A 24,878-nucleotide genomic window follows, 5' to 3' on the forward strand; every position below is an offset into this window, starting at 1 on the left:
CAAATCAGCAGGGCAAGACAATCTGGACCCTCTCTTTCTAAAATGATCAGGCAAAATTGTTGCCACCCCTATTACTAGCCTGTTCAACCTCTCTTTCGTATCTTCTGAGATCCCCAAAGATTGGAAAGCTGTCGCGGTCATCCCCCTCTTCAAAGGGGAGACACTCTAGACCCAAACTGCTACAGACCTATATATATCCTACCCTGCCTATCCCACCGTACCTTCTCTGCTTTGCAATCTGGTTTCCGAGCTGGTCATGGGTGCACCTCAGCCATGCTCAAGGTCCTAAACGATATCATAACCGTGATCGATAAGAGACAATACTGTGCATGTTTATTCATTGACCTGGCCAAGGCTTTCGACTGTCAATCACCACATTCTTATTGGCAGACTCAACAGCCTTAGTTTCTCAAATGACTGCCTCGCCTGGTTCACCAACTACTTCTCAGACAGAGTTCAGTGTGTCAAATCGGAGGGCCTGTTGTCCGGACCTCTGGCAGTCTCTATGGGGGTGCCACGGGGTTCAATTCTTGGGCCGACTATTTTCTCTGTATACATCAATGATGTGGCTCTTGCTGCTGGTGATTCTCTGATCCACTACGCAGACGACACCATTCTGTATACTTCTGGCCCTTCTTTGGACACTGTGTTAATTAACCTCCAGATTAGCTTCAATGCCATACAACTCTCCTTCCGTGGCCTCCAACTGCTCTTAAATGCAAGTAAAACTAAATGCATGCTCTTCAAACGATCACTGCCTGCACCTGCCCGCCCGCCCGTCCAGCATCACTACTCTGGACGGTTCTGACTTAGAATATGTGGACAACTACAAATACCTAGGTGTCTTGTTAGACTGTAAACTCTCCTTCCAGACTCACATTAAGCATCTCCAATCCAAGTCTTTAAGTTTTTGCTTGGTAAATCCCCACCTTATCTCAGCTCACTGATCACCATAGCAGCACCCACCCGTAGCACCCGCTCCAGCAGGTATATTTCACCCCCAGCAGGTATATGGTCACCCCTAAAGCCAATTCCTCCTTTGGCCACCTTTCCTTCTAGTTCTCTGCTGCCAATGACTGAAACGAATTGTAAAAATCACTGAAGCTGAAGACTCATATCTCCCTCACTAACTTTAAGCACCAGCTGTCCGAGCAGCTCACAGATCACTGGACCTGTACATAGCCCATCTGTAAATTGCCAATCTAACTACCTCATCCCCATACTGTTATTTATTTATTTTGCTCCTTTGCACCCCAGTATCTCTACTTGCACATTCATCTTCTGCACATCTATCACATCTATCACTCCAGTAATTTACATCTATCACTCCATCTTCTGCACATCTATCACATCTATCACTCCAGTAATTTACATCTATCACTCCATCTTCTGCACATCTATCACTCCAGTAATTTCTAAACTGTAATTATTTGCCACTATGGCCTATTTATTGCCTTACCTCCCTTATCTTAGCTCATTTGCACACACTGTATATAGACTTTCTTCTATTGTGTTCTTGACTGTATGTTTGTTTATTGCATGTGTAACTCTGTGTTGTTGTTTGTGTCGCACTGCTTTGCTTTATCTTGGCCAGTTGTAAATGAGAACTTTTTCTCAATTAGCCTACCTGGTTAATTAAAGGTGAAATAAAAAATACAATTAATAAAACTGGGTGGGGGAGGTGGTGGGGGACCTGTGAGGTCACAGTCCTGGCGGAGCCGACCACACTCTCTTGGTGTCTGCCGAACGAGCGTGCGGCGACTGTGTCAGGGGTGTGACAGCACTTATGGAACCAGAGTCACACTGGGTCAGAAGGCACAGCCAGGGGGCCAGCGCAGGGAGAGGGGAAAAGCCATGAGCCCAAATGTATCACAAGGCCGCCAGAGAGTAAAGGAGATGAAGGTGGAGGGAGCTTTTTCAGGTGTACCGAGGTGGGGGGAGCATAGGGAGTATCTGTATCTGTCCATAAAACACACTCTAGAGAATATATACGCAGGGGTTAAATTGGGCCAGGGTCCAGCCGAGTCTGAGTCCTGGGTCCCGCCAGGTCCGAGACCCGACATCTATGATCCAAATGAGAGCCGGGCAGAGCTGAAATCCAGTACCTTTCGTTAAACTATTTGAATGATCTAATGAAAAACAGTTGTGCACATTACATTTTCCACAGCCAACAACACGAGTAAGCAACAGCAAAATCAGACAACCCCATACTGTAGTAGAATAGTTTACCTAATTCAATTGTTCAGCCTATCGTATTCTATGCAAGATAAAAATCCTATTCATCTCGAGGCGCATTCAAATTGTGAGTGCCACACAGGGCGAGAAATATGCATATCCAGTCATTATTGTACATTCTTTTTTTGTTCTTTTTCGCCACAATTTCGTGGTATCCAATTGTTTAGTAGCTACTATCTTGTCTCATCGCTACAACTCGGGAGAGACGAAGGTTGAAAGTCATGCGTCCTCCAATACCCAACCAAGCCGCACTGCTTCTTAACACAGCGCCATCCAACCCGGAAGCCAGCCGCACCAATGTGTCGGAGGAAACACCGTGCACCTGGCAACCTTGGTTAGCGCGCACTGCGCCCTGCCCGCCACAGGAGTTGCTGGTGCGCGATGAGACAAGGATTTCCCTACTAGCTAAACCCTCCCTAACCCGGATGACGCTAGGCGAATTGTGCGTCGCCCCACGGACCTCCCTGTCGCGGCCGGTTATGACAGAGCCTGGGCACGAACCCAGAGTCTCTGGTGGCGCAGCTGGCGCTGCAGTACAGCGCCCTTAACCACTGCGCCACCCGGGAGGCCCCATCATTGTACATTCTTAATGCAGTCGCAGGAAAATACACTTTTCAAATGAGTTTTGAATGCCACTGTTAAAAGAGGAGGATCACGGAGATTTCTAGTGTTACTAGGCTACACTTATTTCTTAAATCCAATAAATTAGTTGGCTAAAATGCACATTTTTAGAGCCTGAGTTTTCAGCAGCAGCATGGTGTATTCGCTCGCCAATGGCGTTGAATGCATATGGAAGACCAAGGCTAAATGTAACAAGGGTCCGCTGTAACAGGTAGGCCTAAATTATATTCACAGTACATGATCCTTGGTTGGTTGAGTGCCCGTGGAAGGTATAAAGTAATCAACGTGGTGCTAACTAGCAACAAGAGCCTAATGTTTAGACTTTAGAAATTGAGTTCTAGCTAATGATTAGCCCAATGGGATAAATGCAGATGGGCAACCCTCAGCCTGTATATTTATAGCCACTATGGTGCATCAGGTGGGCTACATCAGGTGATGATGCTTATTGCTAAATAGCACACCTGTCTGATAATATGGACCAATATGTTATATTGGGCTCATTTCTGGAGGGGGAAATTATATTTTAGATGTCAGCATCATTTTATTTTCATACATTTTGGAGTAAAACACCCTTTTCAAAAGTCTGACCTTATGATGTTCTCACAGTTATTCTCCCCCCCAAAAATGGTAAGTCCCTCTGCAACCTGTGGTATGCTATGATATGTGCGGTTTTTGTCTGTATATATTCATGCTAATATATTATATTACCCCCCCAGATCCCCCAGTTTTCACTGCTTCTCTCACTCTAATGATATATTTAAGTTATTTTTGTGTTGGACATAGGATGGGGAGCAAAGTGAGATCAACAGGTCTTGTATGAAGTGAACTCACACTGCTCTCCACGCCTAAACTGCGGTTGTGAAATCCCAATTGGGCTTGCATTGGTAACCCATCTCTGTCTTCCCACATGAGACCACTCCCCTTAAGGGCCTCACTCTCCCTCTCACTCTTCCTCCCTGGTGTCTGGAAGCAATCATCTCCCTCCACATACCACCAGAAACCATGAAATCCACAACTATAACATAAAGACATGTTTCATATCTAAACGTTCATGCCTGTGACAACTTTGGAAACCTCAGCACCCACCGTTTGGGCTTTTCAGCAGATAGCCTCTCAACCCCCTCACAGTCGCCTCTGAATGGGGGTCTGTGAAGGGGTACAAGGGGGTGTGAGAAGGGTAAATGAGGAAGGGGTGAGGACTGCCTGTAGAGCTCTTGGTGTGGGGCGGCCCGTGCTCGGGAGTGGAGTGGCGGCATTCCCACTGATTCGTCTGTGACAGCTGCATGTTCCACCTCTCTATGGTCAACCACACTGTGCTAAGGCGTGTTTTTGGGGTCCGCTGTCCTATCCAATCAAAACCCATAGAATTAGAATAACTAGTTCACATTCTAGTATATTCTTATTCTAATTCTATTCTAAATTCTATGTTTATGTCAAACAGACGTACTGCAGATGGGTAGAGAGCAGCAGTCTGTGGAGAAGCTCAACTCCAACATTGAATAGTGAATAGTCCGACATTGAATAGTGTGCTCAATTGGGATAAATTTGATCTTCAGCAATGAAAACCAAAAGTCTCTTGGAAAGAGAATCACATTTCTTAACCCATAACTGTTGTTCAAATCGCAATAGGAGGCTCTATTACACCCCGCTATGGGATGTTAAAAACGCAAGCCTTTAAATGAGGCCTCGTTCTTTGGCTTAGACCTGCATCTGAGTTCAGATTCCCCTTAATGCTTTTTGTTCTCCTTCCAAACATAAGGAGCAAGACTTCACCTAACCGCACACCATAGAGACGATGACGTAGGCCTGCAAACAGTTGTAGTACAGCATGATATAGCCTACTGTATAAATGATCGAACGGGATATATGGGACTTACAGTACATGTGGCTCTATAGTATTTACACAGCTTTCTTCTAGAACCCTGGGGGTTGGTTTCCAGACCCAGATTAAGCTAGTCCTGGACTAAAAAGCACTTTGAGCAGAGAGTCTCCATTAAACATGCTTCTTAGTCCAGGATATGGCTTAATCTTTTGTCTAGGAAACCTCTTTCTAATGTTCTGGAGAGCTTCTTCGGCATGCAGGTAGGATTCTCAATGGCATCAAAGAGATGGGCCATGTGATAGACCTGTGAGTGAACTGACAATACGGCTCACACAGGCACGACGAATGCAGGCTCAGAGGAAAACATATTTCTCTGTTTGTATTGGTCAATACGCAGCATCATATGTTACAAAGGGCATCAAATGGGGATGATTTCTGTATTTTGGAAGTTACATATCTTGAAAATGTGATTTGATGACAAGCAAAACATTTTGGGACTATGTCAACAATGGACTTATGAAACAAATACCAAAATATCGTTTTAAAGCCTGTGAATCAAACCCAGCAGACTAAACGAAGCATATAAACTCAGCAAAAAAAGAAACATCCCTTTTTCAGGACCCTGTCTTTCAAAGATCATTTATAAAAATCCAAATAACTTCACAGATCTTCATTGTAAAGGGTTCAATCACTTCCCATGCTTGTTCAATGAACAATAAACAATTAATGAACATGCACCAGTGGAACGGTCGTTAAGACACTAACAGCTTACAGACGGTAGGCAATTAAGGTCACAGTTATGAAAACTTAGGACACTAAAGAGGCCTTTCTACTGACTCTGAAAAACACCAAAAGAAAGATGCCCAGGTTCCCTGCTCATCTGCGTGAACATGCCTTAAGCATGCTGCAAGGAGGCATGAGGACTGCAGATGTGGCCAGGGCAATAAATTGCAATGTCCGTACTGTGAGGCGCCTAAGACAGGGAGACAGGACAGACAGCTGATCGTCCTCGCAGTGGTAGACCACGTGTAACAGCACCTGCACAGGATCGGTACATCTGAACATCACACCTGCGGGACAGGTACAGGATGGCAACAACATGCACAATCCCTCCATCAGTGCTCAGACTGTGCGCAATAGGCTGAGAGAGGCTGAAAGAGGCTGAACTGAGAGCTTGTAGGCCTGTTGTAAGGCAGGTCCTCACCAGACATCGCTGGCAACAACGTCACCTACACAAACCCACCTTCGCTGGACCAGACAGGACTGGCAAAAAGTGCTCTTCACTGATGAGTGTCTCACCAGGGGTGATGGTTGGATTCGCGTTTATCGTCGAAGGAATGAGCGTTACACCGAGGCTTGTACTCTGGAGCAGGATCGATTTGGAGGTGGAGGGTCCGTCATGGTCTGGGGCGGTGTGTCACAGCATCATCGGACTGAGCTTGTTGTCATTGCAGGCAATCTCAATGCTGTGCGTTACAGGGAAGACATCCTCCTCCCTCATGTGGTACCCTTCCTGCAGGCTCATCCTGACATGACCATCCAGCATGACAATGCCACCAGCCATACTGCTCGTTCTGTGCGTGATTTCCTGCAAGACAGGAATGTCAGTGTTCTGCCATGGTCAGCGAAGGGCTCGGATCTCAATCCCATTGAGCACGTCTGGGACCTGTTGGATCGGAGGGTGAGGGCTAGGGCTATTTCCCACAGAAATGTCCGGGAACTTGCAGGTGCCTTGGTGGAGGAGTGGGGTAACATCTCACAGCAAGAACTGGCAAATCTGGTGCAGTCAATGAAGAGGAGATGCACTGCAGTACTTAATACAGCTGGTGGCCTCACCAGATAGTGATTGTTACTTTTGATTTTGACCCCCCCCCCCTTTTTTCAGGGACACATTATTCCATTTCTGTTAGTCACATGTCTGTGGAACTTGTTCAGTTTATGTCTCAGTTGTTGAATCTTGTTATGTTCCTACAAATATTTATACATGTTAAGTTTGCTGAAAATTAAACAGTTGACAGTGAGAGGACATTTCTTTTGTTGCTGAGTTTATGTTTCTTTAGTCCCGGTCAGAGAGGGTGAGAGGGGACATGATGGGAAAATGTATGTGTTATGGTTTAGATTTCAGATCTGGTGGCTACAGCCCATGCCATACGACTCCTGAACATCTAGTCAAATGGCTACCCAGACTATTTTGATACCCCCCACCCTCCCCTCTCCACACAACTGCCACTCTATGTTGTGCATAGTCACTTTAATTAACTCTACCTACATGTACATACTATCTCAACTAACCGGTGCCCCCGCACATTGACTCTGTACCGGCACCCCCCTGTATTTATTGTTATTTTTTACTGCTGCTCTTTAATTACTTGTTACTTTTATCTCTTATTCTTATCCATATTTTTTGAAACTGCACTGTTGGTTAGGGGCTCGTAAGTAAGCATTTCCCAATTTCCCAATACCTGTTGTATTCGGCTCATATGACGAATACAATTTGATTCGTATTGATTACAGTACCAGTGGAATGACAGAAAAGGTTCTCTGAGCAGGAAATGTAATCAGATGATTAACTCTCTGAGTTTAAAATCACCAAAAAGTTGCATCAGGGAATAAAAAGTGGCTGCTGAAGGTGTTCGTGAAACGCCTTTGTGTGCAGACTTATATAGTGTGTGCTTCTTTCTGTCAGTGTGTGTTTTGTGTCAGGCAATCTAACGTGTGTGTTTGTGTGTTTGTGTGTATTTGTAGTGCTCTGTCCCCTGTGGAGTAGGGGTCCAGAACAGGGAAGTGTACTGCAGACTGAAGGGTACAGGACGGGTAAGAGAAGAGCTGTGTGGTTCCCACAACCATCCTGCCACTGCCCAGCCCTGCCAGGCTACTGAGTGTCTCCATTACACCTGGGCAGCCGGAGAGTGGCAAGATGTAAGTATTGACCTCTGTCTATCTTTCTCTTTGTCTTTCCATCTCCTTCTTTCTATTTCACTTCCCTTTTCTCTTCTTCTTCCTTCTCCTTTGACACAAACAGGGGCGAGTCACCAGCCCCTCCATATAACTGTCTTATTGTAGGTTTGGGGTTTCTCCCATCCAACTTCGAATTCACCTCTATGTGCTATGGGTCCTGTTCAGGGTTTGATCAGTAGCCGACCGTCAACGTGCTCTCTTTACTATCCAACCCCCCCCCCTAAAAAAACACTCCAGAGTACCCAGGCAAGGCCGCCATGTGTGAGGCACAGTGACGAAGTGGGGCTGTCCACTGGACATGTTTGTCTTCTGGGTGACTGGACAAGCACACAAAACACTAAGCCCCAAGTGGAACCTCAGTTTAGAATGCATCGCTTCCCCAAAATTCCACAAGGGGAAGAGAATTTGTTGAATGTCCCGAGACAGAACTTCAGAGAGCCAATGTGCTTTTAAATACGATTTCATCATTTGATTATATTCACATACATTTGTTAATAGAGGCAGACTCCAGTTGCTAGCATGTGTGTTTAATGAATACACAGCGGTTAGGGTGTTTGTGTGCGAGAGAAAGACATAAAATCATCAGATTTGTTATTGGCAGCGCTCGGACACAGCTCTTTCCACTAGACTAGAGCAAGTGGACCAGACCAGCTGTGTTTGTGAGGTCGCTAAGGTAGCCCAGCACTCCTGCATCACACAATGAGGGTTTGAATGATAACCATCAGTCTATGATAAATCACATCCAAACCTCAAAGCACTGATCCGTATCAGCTCTGCGGCTTTTGTCTTTTCGAGGGGCACTACACTGTGTGACGTGAGCACTGAACAGTCCCCTTGAACTCAGTGTTTTCTACCCTTGGCCCCTCTCTTTCTTTCATGTCGTCGTCGTCGTCGTCCCCCCCCCCCCCCTCCTACATTGTCGCCAAAGTTCAGGACACAAAAAGATGAGCGCCATGTAAGGACTTTGTGCTGCTTCCTGGTGCAGGAATGTTTGCACGCACTCAGATCCTGTCTGCCTGTGTTGCTGTGCATTAAAGTGTAGAATACATTTTTAGACAGAACCGTTTTCTTCTAGAGTTTGACCATCTGGAGGAAACAACCAAACCTGGCAGAACTTCTCGGGGGATATCTCTGCTAGCGGTCCAACACTGCCCCCTATGCCAATCTGAAGACATTACCCTTTGTTCCACACTTTACTGTATTCACCTCATCCGCCAGCCGTCTCTCTCTCTCTCCTCTCTCTCTCTCTCGCTCTCTCTCTCTCTCTCTCTCTCTCTCTCTCTCTCTCTCTCTCTCTCTCTCTCTCTCTCTCTCTCACTCTCTCTCTCTCTCTCGCTCTCTCTCTCTCTCTCTCTCGCGCTCTTGCTCTCTCTCTCTCTCTCTCTCTCTCTCTCTGTCTCTGTCTCTCTGTCTCTGTCTCTCTGTCTCTGTCTCTCTGTCTCTGTCTCTCTGTCTCAGTCTCTCTGTCTCTCTCTCTGTCTCTCTCTCTGTCTCTCTCTCTGTCTCTCTCTCTGTCTCTCTCTCTGTCTCTCTCTCTGTCTCTATGTGTTGAATCTATATGTGGTAGCAATTGAGACTGGGGACAAGTTTACACTTGTATTACGTATAGTGCCTTTTGATGTTGACACGATGACTGACCCTCATGTTGTTCTTGTCCTCTGTCTGTTCTCCGCAGTGTAACGCCACCTGTGGAGAAGGTATGAGGAACAGGAAGGTTCTGTGTGTGGGGGCTGGGCTGACCCCTGTCCAGGACGCCCTCTGTGACCCCTCGTCTTGCCCTGCCCTGCGCCAGCCCTGCAGTGGAGCAGCCTGCCACTACACGTGGATGACAGGGGAGTGGTCACAGGTAGGAACCTTGGTTTAGGAAACCCCTGCCTCCTGTTTGTGTCACTTTTTCACTTCTAGAATTGCAAATCGACTGTGTCCTTGAAAAGCGCTATTCAAATCCCATGTATTATTATTATACCTTTAGATAGGCCTACCTTTGCGTCCTTCGATGTAACGATTTCCCAACAGTATTTGACTAGCCTAGGTCGTCAAAGACAAATGGATATATTGTGTTAATCCACATGTCTCTACAGTGGGGCAAAAAAGTATTTAGTCAGCCACCAATTGTGCAAGTTCTCCCACTTAAAAAGATGAGAGAGGCCTGTAATGTTCATCATAGGTACACTTCAACTATGACAGACAAAATGAGGGAAAAAAATCCAGAAAATCACATTGTAGGATTTTTAATGAATTTATTTGCAAATTATGGTGGAAAATAAGTATTTGGTCAATAACAAAAGTTTATCTCAATACTTTGTCATATACCCTTTGTTGGCAATGACAGAGGTCAAACGTTTTCTGTAAGTCTTCACAAGGTTTTCACACACTGTTACTGGTATTTTGGCCCATTCCTCCATGCAGATCTCCTCTAGAGCAGTGATGTTTTGGGGCTGTTGCTGGGCAACACAGACTTTCAACTCCCTCCAAAGATTTTCTATGGGGTTGAGATCTGGAGACTGGCTAGGCCACTCCAGGACCTTGAAATGCTTCTTACGAAGCCACTCCTTCGTTGCCCGGGCGGTGTGTTTGGGATCATTGTCATGCTGAAAGACCCAGCCACGTTTCATCTTCAATGCCCTTGCTGATGGAAGGAGGTTTTCACTCAAAATCTCACGATACATGGCCCCAATCATTCTTTCCCTTACACGGATCAGTCGTCCTGGTCCCTTTGCAGAAAAACAGCCCCAAAGCATGATGTTTTCACCCCCATGCTTCACAGTAGGTTTTGACCCCACGGGGTGAGATCTTGCGTGGAGCCCCAGATCGAGGGAGATTATCAGTGGTCTTGTATGTCTTCCATTTTCTAATAATTGCTCCCACAGTTGATTTCTTCAAACCAAGCTGCTTACCTATTGCAGCTTCAGTCTTCCCATCCTGGTGCAGGTCTACAATTTTGTTTCTGGTGTCCTTTGACAGCTCTTTGGTCTTGGCCATAGTGGAGTTTGGAGTGTGACTGTTTGAGGTTGTGGACAGGTGTCTTTTATACTGATAACAAGTTCAAACAGGTGCCATTAATACAGGTAACGAGTGGAGGACAGAGGAGCCTCTTAAAGAAGAAGTTACAGGTCTATGAGAGCCAGAAATCTTGCTTGTTTGTTATTGACCAAATACTTATTTTCCACCATCATTTGCAAATAAATTCATTGAAAATCCTACAATGTGATTTTCTGGATTTTTTTTCTAATTTTGTCTGTCATCGTTGAAGTGTACCTATGATAAAAAATTACAGGCCTCTCTCATCTTTTTAAGTGGGAGAACTTGCACAATTGGTGGCTGACTAAATACTTTTTTGCCCCACTGTATATCCGCTAAGGTGTGATCTCCATTGTGTGTGATTTCCAGTGCTCTACCAGCTGTGGAGTGGGCTACCAGCAGCGTATAGTGTCCTGCTCTGTGATGCCATCCTCCCTGACCCTGCACCCATATGATGCACAGTCCCGCCCCCACTGTCCAGAGCCCCACCCTCCTGGCACCAGACAGTGCCTCCTTAGGGACTGCCCACAAGCTGCCTACTGGAAAGTTGGCCCATGGAGCAAGGTGTGTTTCAGTGTGTTTGAGAGAGAGAAAAAGGGGGATGGAGAGAATGGGGAGAGGGAGAGAGAGGGGTTGGTAAACAGTATCAGGTCATGATATTGAAACAACAGTTACTTGATACAGTTTTGTTTTGTACTGTGAGTGTGTAATGTGTCAGTAGTTTCCATGTAATTGATGCCCTTTATGTGCTCCTCAGTGCTCCCAGACGTGTGGAGCGGGAGTGATGGAGCGCAGGTTGGAGTGTCTGGCCTCTAAAGGCCAACCGTCCAAACACTGCCGTCCAGCCGAGAGGCCCGAGTCACGGGCCGCCTGCCGAGAGAGAGAGTGTGAGTCTCTACAATACTACTTCTAGTGTACACAGCCTCTCTACTACTCATCTCCACTATTTCTACACAGTCTCTCTACTACTCATCTCCACTATTTCTACACAGCCTCTCCACTACTCATCTCCACTATTTCTACACAGCCTCTCTACTACTCATCTCCACTATTTCTACACAGCCTCTCTGCTACTCATCTCCACTATTTCTACACAGCCTCTCTGCTACTCATCTCCACTATTTCTACACAGCCTCTCCCTGAAGTATTAGGCCTAAAATGTAGATGTGCTTTCCTTGCCAACTTGTCTGATCCATGCAGTGCTTATTGCCAAACAGGAATGTGTATAGTAATAGTATTGAATAGACTGTGCTGTATATTGTGATTTGTCTGATGGTGTTTATAGAATGTCAACTTGTTTCTTTATTTGAACACTTTACGTTAACCTTGATTTTAAGCCTCTCTTGGAGAAGTTGATTTCTGACACAATAAATATTGAGTTGGTGACAGACAGCTTGCAGTGTGCTACGGTTGGGGTTAAGACTGGAGTTGAGTCTGAGATTGGGTCTGGTTCCGTGACTGGGTCTGGGGCTGAGGCCGTGGGAGACCTTCACTCCTGACCCTGGCTGTGTGTTAGCTGAGTCGGCTCCAGGTTTGCAGGTTCATTCCCCACATCTCAGATGTTTAGACACAGTCTCTCTGTGGAGCATTCTGCCGTTAAGTCTCTTGCCAAGTCAGGCATCGGGCGAAAGGAAAATGCTCGGTTGACAGCCGGTTCACCAGTAAAGTATTCATACTATCAGCTAATCGGAGAGTTCTGGCCTCCAACCGCACAGGAACAACTGTGGGGGGAATGTAAACAAAGAGAGATGTTTTTAACAAGGCCCCCCCAGTGTTGAACTCCTACTTACACCTTGACCAGATACAAATCATTTTCGTTGAGTTTTTCCTGCTGTTTATTTATTGGAATGCTTCTAACGTTTTGTGGAACACGATAATTTACTGACTTATGTGAAGTCTACTGTAGCACCACGGGGACTCTTCCATTATACGCTACAGTTACACTACTGTTCAAAAGTTTGGGGTCACTTAGAAATGTCCTTGTTTTTGAAAGAAAAGCTCATTTTTCTGTTCGTTAAAATAACATCAAATTGATCAGAAATACAGTGTAGACATTGTTAATGTTGTAAATGACTATTGTAGCTGGAAACGGCTGATTTTTTATGGAATATCTACATAGGCGTACAGAGGCCCATTATCAGCAACCATCACTCCTGTGTTCCAATGGCACGTTGTGTTAGCTAATCCAAGTTTATCATTTTAAAAGGCTAATTGATCATTAGAAAACCCTTTTGCAATTATGTTAGCACAGCTGAACACTGTCCTGATTAAAGAAACAATAAAACTGGCCTTCTTTAGACTAGTTGAGTATCTGGAGCATCAGCATTTGTGGGTTCGATTACAGGCTCAAAATGGCCAGAAACAAAGAACTTTCTTCTGAAACTCGTCAGTCAATTCCTGTTCTGAGAAATGAAGGCTAATCCATGCGAGAAATTGCCAAGAAATTGACGATCTCGTCCAACGCTGTGTACTACTCCCTAACACAAAGTGATTCCAAACTAAGTGACCCCAAACATTTGAACGGTAATGTATATGAAATGATTAGTTAAAATAACGTTCTAATATCTGTACTTTGTAACTTTGTTTTTCATGGTCATTTTCATTTCAGAGTTAAGTATCCTGTTATGTTCATATTGACCTACATATTGACGGGCACCATCCCCTATAATACTGTAAAACCAAAGGTGCTCCCTCTTATTCCTGATCACAGGTCAGCTGTTCGTGTCCTGCAGAGAGGTCCAGATGAGACAGGAAGTGAGGATGGATGGGGAGTTCTACCTGAAGGTCAAGTCCAGGATACTGCAGGTGTGTGTGCTCTGTCAAAATAACTTCCCATCACTTCGTCATTCAGCCACATCCTCATCTGTTGTCTCGATGTGTGTTTCCTCCTAGATCTTCTGTGCTGAGATGCAGACTGATTTCCCTAAGGAATATGTTACCCTGCGGAGTGGTCAGACAGACAACTACTCGGAGGTCTATGGATACAGGTGTGCTTGTTGAAATCAGATTATTCTCCTGCAACAATTGACATTCGAGTCATTTAGCAGACACTCTTTCCCACAGCAACTTACAGTAGTGAGTGCAAACATTTTCTCTTACTGGTCCCCCATGGGAATTGAACCCACAACCCTGGTCTTGCAAGCACCATGCTCTACCACCCTGTTGCCAGTGTATGTTATGAGTGACAACATGTATAGGATTCGTTCCTGTATTTAAAAAAAAATATATACCTTGATTATGGCCCAGCGTCTTCCGGGTTTGGCTGGTGTAGGCCGTCATTGTAAATAAGAATTTGTTCATAACTGACTTAACTGACCCTACCTCGGACGACGCTGGGCCAATTGTGCACCGCCCTATGGGACTCCCCATCACGGCCGGTTGTGATACAGCCTGACCAGGCAACATGTTCTGTCTACAGACAGAATGTACTGTATTTTCCATATAAGGAATGTACCTTATCTGTACCATTATTTTTAACGTCTAGGTTGCTGAACCCTTTTGAGTGCCCGTATAATGGCAGCAGAAGGCAGGACTGTGACTGCAGGAACGATTACTCTGCAGCGGGATACACTCTCTTCCACAAGGTCCGCCTGGACATCAGCTCCCTGAGGATAATGAGTGAGTAATGACCATGTGATTGCCTGACCACTCCACTGTAATGAGACCACACATCCATGTTGTTTTACCCCTGCACACACCCCACTCCTCTTACCCACAGCACGGAATAACGCCTTGCCAAGAGGGAATTGCTCACCGAATGCAATTTTGAACACCTTTCGCCATACTCCTCACAGAAATTGCGATAATCGCCTTTCAACGGGCCTTGGTCACGTCACTGGGATAGAGTCAAAGCAGTCCCCTTTAAGACACAAACTCACAGACACATGGTTACACGCAGGCATACTCACAAACACACAAATGCTCGTACACACACACAAAATCGATTGTGTTTTTTGACATACACATCGGGAGTCACACATACTCTCTCTCTCTCTTATACACACACACACACACACACACACGCAACATCTCCAGGCAATATTCCTATCCTCTGCCCATTACGACGTCCAGCCCAACCTCTCCTGTTGTCCCTGAGCATGCCTTAGATTAGTGCACATGTGGCGTGGTCAGGATATGTGGTAATTATATGTGTGTGCGGCTAGGAGGAGGGAGCCCACCACTCCACTCCACCACTTCACAGAACCCATGCAGTCATCTTCCCATCCCATCCCATTCCCTGTCTACTCTGGTCCTGACAGCACATGTTCCCACCACGCCAGGCCCTCCCCTCCCACTGCAAGGAACCCATTTGGGCTTGACTCTTAAAAAAAAAAAAAGAAGAAGAATAATGACTTAGATTATGAGCTGCTCTAGCTGTGCAATGTGTTTCTCATTAACTTTACAAAGAGAGAGAGGGAGAGAGAGGGGGAGACAGGGAGGGAAGGGAGAGAGAAAGAGAGAGACAGGGAGGGAAGGGAGAGAGAGAGAGACACAGGGAGGGAGAGGGAAGGAAGGAAAGAGAGAGAGAGGGGGGAGAGAGAGGGGGAGGGAGACTAGGAGGGAGGGAGCGCACTGGTCATGGTCACCATGCGAGACGAAGCCGTAAAAACAGGGGAACTAAGATCATCTTAAATGTCATGTCGTTAGGCCTTAAGCCAAGGTAGTTGTAAGAGCCCCTCGTCTCCTACTCATGTGTCTGTGTATTGACTGTGACCTTCATATGCTCTGTGTCTCTGCGTTGTGTACCAGCCACAGACCTGCAGTTCTCTCAGACCCTGCTTGGCCGTCCCGTCCCGTTCGCCACGGCGGGAGACTGTTACAGCGCTGCCAAGTGTCCTCAGGTATGAAACACAGACCATTTGTGAGTCTATAAATGACAGACTATAATCTGTATGCCTGTATGTCTTGATGGGTGCCTTGAGCCAACCTTTGCTGGCCGAGGTGTTGAAATTCAGTTCTGTCTGACTGGGTTTTACTGACCTGACCCGTCCAGTCTGTTAACTGGAGAGAAGTGTGAAATCGTACGTTTTCCCAGTTTTCACCAGGGTAGTAACCACAGAATCACATTTAACCGTCCAGTGGAGCTCAGTGTGTCTGCCCACTGTACCGTGGTGCTTTAGTTGTCCGCCACCGGAATGGAAATTAGATACAGCCTAATTGACTGTTTTTGATTCCTGATCAGGTCCACTTAAAACAGTTTCAGTTTGTTGGTCTATTGTAATCACTCTGGTGTGCTTCCGCAGGGCCAGTTTAGCATCAACCTCATAGGGACTGGTCTGAAGGTGGCTGAGACAACCAAGTGGACCTCACAGGGCAACTATGTCTCTGTCAAAGTCCACAGATCAGAGGTAAGGAGGACTAGAAATTCTGGATGTTCTGAATGACTGTACTCTAAACCGTCCTATCGTCTGAATTGTCACTTGTTGTATTTTCGAATCTGATTCATTCAAGAGGAATTTCTAGAGGCATTAATAAAAATCATCATTCTCTATGGAAAGTTCATTTATTTGTCCTGTCCCATTCCATTCTCATTTCTCCCTCTCTGTCTGTAGGACGGGGCAAGAATCTACGGTCGCTGTGGTGGCTTCTGTGGGAAGTGCATTCCCCAGCCTCACAACGGCCTGCTGGTTCAGGTCCAGTAAGGGTCGGAGCAACGTCAGACCAGGCAGTGAAACAGACACCAGACCAGAGCTTCCGGGGATCCAATGCACTTTGTGAATGTGGCCACTAACTCCTCCCTTCATCACCCCTTCCTCCCCACCCGGCAGCTAGAACATAGGGACAGCTCAAAGAATCTACACTGAGTATGCCAAATATTAGGAACACCTTCCTAATATTGACTTGCACTGCCCCCTTTTGCCCTCAGAACAGCCTCAATTCGTCAGGGCATAGACTCTACAAGGTGTCAAAAGCGTTCCACAGGGATGCTGGCCCGTGTTGACTCCAATGCTTCCCACAGTTGTTTTAAGTTAGCTGGATGTCCTTTGGGTGGTGGACCATTCTTGATACACACAGGAAACTGTTGAGCGGGGAAAACCCTGCAGCGTTGCAGTTCTTGACACAAACCGGTGCGCCTGGCACATAATACCTATTCAAAGACACTTAATTATTTTGTCTTGCCCATTCACCCTCTGAATGACACACATCCATGTCTCAATTGTCTCGAGGCTTAAAAAACCTTCTTTAAACCTGTCTCCTCCCCTTCATCTACACTGATTGAAGTGGATATTAACAGGTGACATTAATAAGGGATCATAGCTTTTACCTGGATTCACCTGGTCAGTCCATGTCATGGAAAGATCGGGTGTCCTTAATGTTTTGTATACTCAGTGTACACACCGCTAGCCATGCAGGGTCCTTTAAAAGAAGACGAGAGACAACCTTATTACGTTCCGTCCTCACTAGTGTTTGTAATTGTAGTGGTTACCAATCTGCATTGGAATATGAAAAGCAGAATTTGTCAGACACTCTCACATATTCCAGCATTGTACAGTCTCAAAGGGCCACCATCATATTTCTGGTCGGAAGTTGCAACACTGAGGTAGCCACTGCATAGTACCGAGCTTAGGGAAGAATCCTCTCATGGTTGGAAGTGAGATCTTCCTCATCTCGCAAAGGTACCATTTTTCTTTTGGTGAAATAGGTGAAATAGTCATTATGGAACTGGCACAAAGTGTTTTTATTTTTATACCGTCAGCGAGGAAACGTTTTGTTCTTAAAATGGAACATCTCGCTAAATATTTGAATTGTATTCGCTAGTAGTGTCATGACGCGTGGGTTATTACTCATTCCTGCCAAAAGGCTGTTCTTGTTGTGATTAGTATTCATCCAAAAGGATAGGAAGAAGAGAGCTACAGATCAGGAGATACGTCCAGACATGGGTTCTTCGGGAAATATTTGTTCACCAATTAGTTAGCTAGGGTTTGTGTACTACTGTTGTTGTGCATTCTTCTACTAATGGTCACCCAGACTTGCCTTATCTCAAAGGTCAAAGGTTACAGTGAGGAGTACTATGCCTTCTGACCACTGCATCCCAGACTAGTCATCACTGTTCAGAACCCAATGTTACTGACTACTGACTGACAATGTGATTAGAATAATATCTCTAGCAGGTCATAGAGAGACAACCAATAGACACTAACTAATTGGTGATGTGGTCTGGGGGGAAAAATTGGTTGTTTGTCCCTGGAAAACAGTTTGTTTATATATATAAATGAATTCATATGGTGGTAACTGTTGTCTACATCATTTAAGAGGTGGAAAGTCAAGGCCGAGCTCTCATCTCCAGTCAGAAACTAGTTTGGCTTAGTTCACTTGTGACATTGTTTTCCAGATCATGTCCCTTCTAGGTCCTATAGGTGCATGCGACCCTACCTCTCACAAGCATCCATACTCATGAGATGTATTTCATTATATCGTCAAATATTTCTTTGACCATATTTATACTGTAATGATACATAGATACATGTTTTTGTACTACAATGACTACTAGAAGCCGGGAAGCTATTGTTTGGTTTACTTGTTTGTTGCTGAAATGGTATTACAGTGTGTAGGGTGAGTAACTACTAATCTGAAAGAGGCTCTTTGAATGGTGCTTTAATAGCACTGACATCACCACTAATCTTGAGAAGGAACTCACTACTGGCATTCGAACTGCCATTAGCTTCATGCCTAGTGTAAATGTACTACTACAGAATAATGCCCACAATGCTTTGCAGAACATGTCATGGTCCTTTTATTAATGTAGCTGAAGACCTGAACTACATGAGGGAACCTGCCTGAAGTAGCTCTATCATCATTTAGGTAAATGAAACTATTTTTCACCACTATAACTGCGGCAGATTTGGCAACCCTGCCATGCTGGTACGCCGATGTTAAGCTTTAACCAAAGTTTCATAGATGCAGATTAGAATTTTTGTCAGACAATGCAGCTACTTTTGATTTAAAGAATGGTAGGTAGAAAACCCCTTACAAAAGTCAATGAGCAGCTAGAAAACCTTTGGCTATCATTCTTGTTTGATAGGCAATTATACTATGATGAGGTCTGTATCAGAAATTGAAAGAATACTTGATGCACTATGTGCCATAAATTTTGTAGAAAAGTAATCCTGTTTGTTTCTTTTTTTTAAATAATAGTTCAGATTTTGTAACTTATGATGTATGTTTATTTTTTAATATTCGTGCTGTGTTTTGAATGTAATGGGAATTGGTACGGAATTGAACAAGATGCTTGTTTGCTATGTATTATCCAAAGATGATTTTAAGAATCATATGTACTTACAGTGTGTATGTAGGTTATATAAAATGGATTGATCCAGGTGCTATGGTCACTAATTGCATCAACATCATAGGTCTTGCTACTTTACTAATACTGTAAAATAAGAAATAATAAAATATTTTAATGCTTTTCAATTGATTTCTGTGTGTTGAATGCTTCCATATTACAATGCTTTTGTCTTGCTTCATACAGAGTGAATGGTTAACAGATCAATGCTGGTGCGCTCTTCAACAGAGGTGGCCTTTGGTTAGACATGAATGGCAGAGGGTCAGAGCTAGTTAGATGGCTGTGTTAGCTGACTTGTGGGCCCATGTGGATTCACTTATTTGTGCATTTCCAAAACATGACTTGAGTTCAATTTCACTCAAATACTTTGGCTGTAGTTTCTCACTACACCAGGTACAGTCAGTGTTGAACCCTACAGCTTGGGCTGCCAACTTATCAATGAGTCACCAAATCCATATGTCAAATCAAAAAGTGAGGTCAGTTCTCCAATTCTCTTTGAAAACATGACTAAAAAAAGCCAAATTCAAAATAATTATGTCACTGAAAATGACTTGATAATGAAGGCACAGGTACTTTAGTGAGAAGAGCTGTTTATGTATGAGGCAGGCTCAGCTTTGTACATTAAATAAAACCAGATACCGTAATCCCTAAAGAACTTCTTTGATTCTGTGCCAGTAGAAAATGTTTTTAAAAAACTAGCTTGGTTCCCCAAAAAGTGAATCTAATGATTTGGAAGAAGGGTTGTATCACAACAAGAACTCCCCAAAAGCAGTTTTCCAGGGAAGCCAAGCTGTGCTGAAGTCCACATTGAGTCTTCTGGCTAAAGAGAGAGAAGTCAGATTAGATGTGCTGGGCTCCTCTGTTCTATGCTCAGGGAAACCAGACATCCCTAATGAATGTGTTGAGAAACATAGACCAGCACAGAGGATCCTCATAAAAGCAACTAATGATTGATGTTAAACATGAAAAACATCATACGTAAAGGAAGCAGCCCAGCTAGTTGCTCCACTCTGCATTCCATTACCACATCACTTCTAACTAATGATTTATATATGGTATACACTATGGGCCCGAATCAGACTTAAGAAATGTACGGCTTAACTACCCACATCTTTCCTATGCACTTCTCAGTAGTTGGTATTCAGGCACCTTATGTAGGTGCATAACAGGCTTTGCAGGCGTGGTTCCCTTGTGGGCGCTGAACACATTAAATTAAACCCCTGAAAACCCAGATTTTCTCATGGAATTTTCATTCAATAGGGTTTTCAGTACATTTATCTTAAGCCATCCCTTAAAATAGGGTCTAGGCCTACCTTTAACTAGAATTGTGTTGTCAGACTAGAATACACTGAGAGAACGGGTTCAGAATACAGGGATCAATGAAAGAAAGACATCTAAATATATGTGTATTTGTCTCTGTTTCAGCACCAACTGGTAGATTTAAAAATACTCTGATCTTGTAGATTAGCACATTTTTGGGTTAGGAAAGTATGCATGAATCATGAAAAAAAACGAACTGGTTTGGAGAGCCTTTACGCACACAATATATTGATGAATCAAAAATACAGTGGTTTGTTTCATGCTGAAAGTGGTCATATTCAAGTGCAATCCAGGAAACGTTAGAAGGTGGAAAAAAAGTGTACAATAAGGGATGAACAATAGTCATGTAAATCTACCCTAATCCTCACTAATCATGGAAAAGTATGACAACTGAACCGTGCACCAGGCTCAAGGTCTGAGTTCCACAATGATTCAAATAGACTACAAGTCCCAAATTATTGCCCAACGTTACCCTAATATGATCCACTAATGCTAGCAACCCTCAGGAACAACTACACAGAAGTGACAGAGGACAGAAAGGTAAACGGAATGGAAGGACGCAAAATAAAAAAGGACACACAATAAAAATTCTGACCAAACAGTTATTTATAGCCTACTTCACTGTGGAAAAAGGGGCCACAATACATGTCATGTTGATATGATTTTCACTTTTCTTCCATATGACTGGTTTCACATTCATCTCCAGGGGTCTTAAGGAAAAATGATTTAAAACAATGTCTGCGTATTTACGATCCGCTTCTCCAAACTGTTTATTCATTTAACTAGCTCTTATCAATAGCTCTTCTCAATTATAAATGACAGTTTATGGAGAATGCTGTCATTTCTATCAGAAAAAAAATGAAGTTAATGCTTATTCATGGTTTCCTCCTGTGTAAATAAAGGTGGTGGAATTATGAAGTCAGTCAGAATATGTTGTCTCCGTAGACACGCCTCCACCACGCCTTCATTTCTTAGATCTCCACCCCGAACGAATAACGGATAAATAGCATGCTATTCTCATGCTTAACTTCAAGATCACACTACGCATTTAGAGAAAAGTGCATAAAGAGAGAATTATGTTCCACTTAAGCATGCTTAACTCTGGTCCGAATCGGCCTCTTCATGACTGACAGGAGTAAAAACAATATTAAAAACAATATTTTGGAAGCTATATAAAATGCATTTATTCATGTTTATATTTGTTTTTGCCATGTTTATTCTACAGACAATTTAATGCATACTTTTACATTATATTATGTGAACTAAACATACAAACAAAGAAAACTTTATATATAAAAACAATTTCCTTTTTAGAAAGTTCTAGTGTTACTTTCCCCACCACAAACAAACACTTAAATACATGTCATTTTGTCCTTGAAACATTTAATTGAAATACTGTAGAATTCCATTAACTCCTTTGGAAGACTGGTCTTCTGAGGAGTGCCAATATGGCCGACCGGTGGTGGCTAAAGCCTCTCCTTGGCCAATGCATAGCATAAGCAATTCAGGTTTTATACACAGTACATCATTGCTTCAAACATGGAGCATTCTAAAAGTATTTTACTGTATACAATGGAAAGATCATTTTCTCTCTCCATACATTAGAAAGTACATTGGTTTAATATTACAAAGTACATGCAGTGACAGTCGAGGTTATAAAAAGAGGTCTGTTTAAAAACGTATAATCTGATCAAATCGCATTGGGCCCTGGATCATTGGGTAACAAATTCCTGATTTGGGTAAACACTGCCCTCTGCTGGAGGTACAGTGAGACTACACAAGCCGTGTCATAGTCATTGGACTGTGCACTTCATTTATTTGTACATACAGCAACATGATGTTAACAAGTCCATAAAACATAGGTTAAATGGTTAGATATAGGTGTAGGTCTAAAGCAGTTGTGAAATTGAACCGGAGCTTCCCGGAGCCAGGTTCCTGCACCTTGGGTCAATGGGAGAGTCAGCCGGAGCCAGGCTCCTGCACCTTGGGTCAATGGGAGAGTCAGGCAGAGCCAGGCTCCTGCACCTTGTGTCAATGGGAGAGTCAGGCGGAGCCAGGCTCCTGCACCTTGGGTCAATGGGAGAGTCAGGCGGAGCCAGGCTCCTGCACCTTGGGTCAATGGGAGAGTCAGGCGGAGCCAGGCTCCTGCACCTTGGGTCAATGGGAGAGTCAGGCGGAGCCAGGCTCCTGCACCTTGGGTCAATGGGAGAGTCAGGCGGAGCCAGGCTCCTGCACCTTGGGTCAATGGGAGAGTCAGGCGGAGCCAGGCTCCTGCACCTTGGGTTAGTGGGAGAGTCATGCGGATCCGAGCTACAGTACCTTAAGGGTTCAAAGTAGTATAAAAAGTAGGAGAAAATTAAGATAAAGGATAGTGTTAGGGTTGAGGCTACTGTGTTTTTTTATTACATTTTTAAATCATCACTGTATGTCATGAAAATAACTCAAAATATATTTTGCACCATTTATTTCCCTGAGCCTCCTTCTTCCTTTGAAATCCTCAGTCTGACCGTGCAGGTGTGATGAGACACATTTTTACATATTTACACAAATAGCCTTGATTGGTGGACAGGATAGCATTTGGTATTTTATACGGATCCCCATTGGCTGTTGCAAAAGCAGTAGCTACTCGTCCTGGGGTCCACACAAAACATGAAACATTACATAATACAGAACATTAGCTCAAGGACAGAACTACATCAATATAGATTCTAGAGCACAACCCGCTTACCCATTCAAATTAGGCAAATACATATGCAAATAAAAGATGACTGGTCATTGGTCAGAATAATCACAAAACTGCATTATCATCATTATTCCCACCTCATGGTGTAGAAATAGCATAATTTTGGGAGGAGAATCACGTTTTTGACTGCACTGCATGGATATTAAGCTACAGTTAGGGTTGAGGGAGAAGTTTGCTTTTTTACAACCAAATCTCTCTTTTTGTAGGGTCCAGATATTTATTTTGCAATTTCAATTGTTTTGGGGTAAGTTTCTCAAAAACAATTGAAATCGCAAAAAAAGTGTCTGGATCCTTCTATAACAGGGGTCTTCAACTTTTTATTTCCTAAGGACCCCCTCCCAGGCAAGCCCACACCCACATCACACGTTAACAAAAAAATTGCTGTCTGTCTTATCTTCAGGTGAATGATAATGGCAATGAGAATTAATCAACATTTTTAAATTAAATGATTTGGTAGATGGACTTTCATTATTTTGACCAACCCCACATTTCATTTGGAAGAAGAAGTATAAACTGTAACATAGGTTACACCAAACACATTTTTCGCTAAGCAGCTGATTAGCTGGTTAAACAAAGGTAAGCCATGTGTTGTCAAAAGAATTGTCAAGAAAATTTGCAGGTGCATTTTCAATGCATATAACACACTCTTTTCACACCACTTTGATACAAAATTATTTTTGTAACAGGTTAGGAAAGCATTTTCGCATTTTTACCTTAACCTCAGCATTTTTACCGTAATCTCAGTCTCCTAACCTGTTACGTTAATTCTCCTAAACCTGCTACGAAAAGTCACATCGGATTCTCCAATGTAACTGTCTCCAGTGAGGGTAATTTGCTCATTATTAGGAGCTGAGAAATAATGTTGACATCATTAGAAAGATATTTTCCTCTTTTCTTCTGTAGTTATGTAATTCAAAATGTGTTTATTCTGTTGTTACTAGCGATATGCATAAAAACATTTCACTATACACATTTTTTTTCCCACTTTTAAAAAAATATACACTGAGTATTCCAAACATTGCCTGGACTCATTTAGCTAATTATGCAGTCTGTTGTCAATACCTTAAACCATTTCACATGGTAAAACACAATTTGCAGATCTCACTTAGACTTTTCAGCAAAACTCTAAACACATTCTCAAAACACATTCTGCACTAATGAACATGTCATCCATACTGGAAAACACAAGTGGCAACAATCAAATACAAATAGAGAACCCATGTCATTGATTCAACACAACCACTCAAAATTGATTTAACCTGTTTCGAATGATGTGACACAACCAATATAAGCCAGTTCAGAGTGCAAACAGGTTGTTGAAGGTGGGAAGGAGAAAGTCTGAGAATAGATAGAATAAACAATGTGAGAGGACGAGGACGAGTGCGTATGCGAGGTGGGCGATGAGGAGGAAGAGGAGGAGGAGGGCAAGAAAGAGGAAGAGGAGGACGAAGAGGAAGACAAAGAGTGGAAATATCTGATGAAATTCGAGCAAAAGTTATAGACCATGTTCTTGTCCATGGACTGACAATGAGGGAAGCAGGTCTTAGAGTGTAACCCAATTTGAGCCGATTTTCTGTGTCCACCATAGTAAGGACATTCAGAGAAGAGAACAGGTACAGTTTACTCCTGTATTTTTGTAATTGCAAATTTACTGTACTACACTATATGCAGCTGTTTCAATAGACATTTGTAAAGTTAATCACGGTATGTATTGTACTGCATGAATATGTTTTGTAACTGCACAACCACTTTTTGTAGAATTGCAAGGCTGCCACATGCAGGTGGAAGGACAGCTATATTCACTCGGGAGCAAGAGGCCTGTGCAAGGCATACAGTGCCTTGCAAAAGTATTCAGCCCCCTTGAACTTTGCGAC

General features: G+C 43.6%; 1 protein-coding gene across 1 annotated transcript in view; it reads left to right on the top strand.

Annotated features, from left to right (window-relative positions):
• LOC110493669 (A disintegrin and metalloproteinase with thrombospondin motifs 20) overlaps positions 1-19,069 on the top strand; it is a 132,553-nt gene extending 113,484 nt beyond the window's left edge. Inside the window, exons 29-38 of the mRNA XM_036952909.2 lie at positions 7,424-7,597; positions 9,312-9,482; positions 11,027-11,221; positions 11,415-11,544; positions 13,368-13,462; positions 13,550-13,644; positions 14,142-14,275; positions 15,407-15,498; positions 15,901-16,005; positions 16,210-19,069. Coding sequence (XP_036808804.2) covers positions 7,424-7,597; positions 9,312-9,482; positions 11,027-11,221; positions 11,415-11,544; positions 13,368-13,462; positions 13,550-13,644; positions 14,142-14,275; positions 15,407-15,498; positions 15,901-16,005; positions 16,210-16,299 — 1,281 coding nt within the window. The 3' untranslated portion in view covers positions 16,300-19,069. The remainder of the gene's footprint in view (positions 1-7,423; positions 7,598-9,311; positions 9,483-11,026; positions 11,222-11,414; positions 11,545-13,367; positions 13,463-13,549; positions 13,645-14,141; positions 14,276-15,406; positions 15,499-15,900; positions 16,006-16,209) is intronic.
• Positions 19,070-24,878: the final 5,809 nt, after the last annotated feature.

The sequence above is a fragment of the Oncorhynchus mykiss genome, chromosome 2 (assembly GCF_057628025.1).
Source record: "Oncorhynchus mykiss isolate SJ-2025 chromosome 2, ASM5762802v1, whole genome shotgun sequence".
Lineage (NCBI taxonomy): Eukaryota > Metazoa > Chordata > Actinopteri > Salmoniformes > Salmonidae > Oncorhynchus > Oncorhynchus mykiss.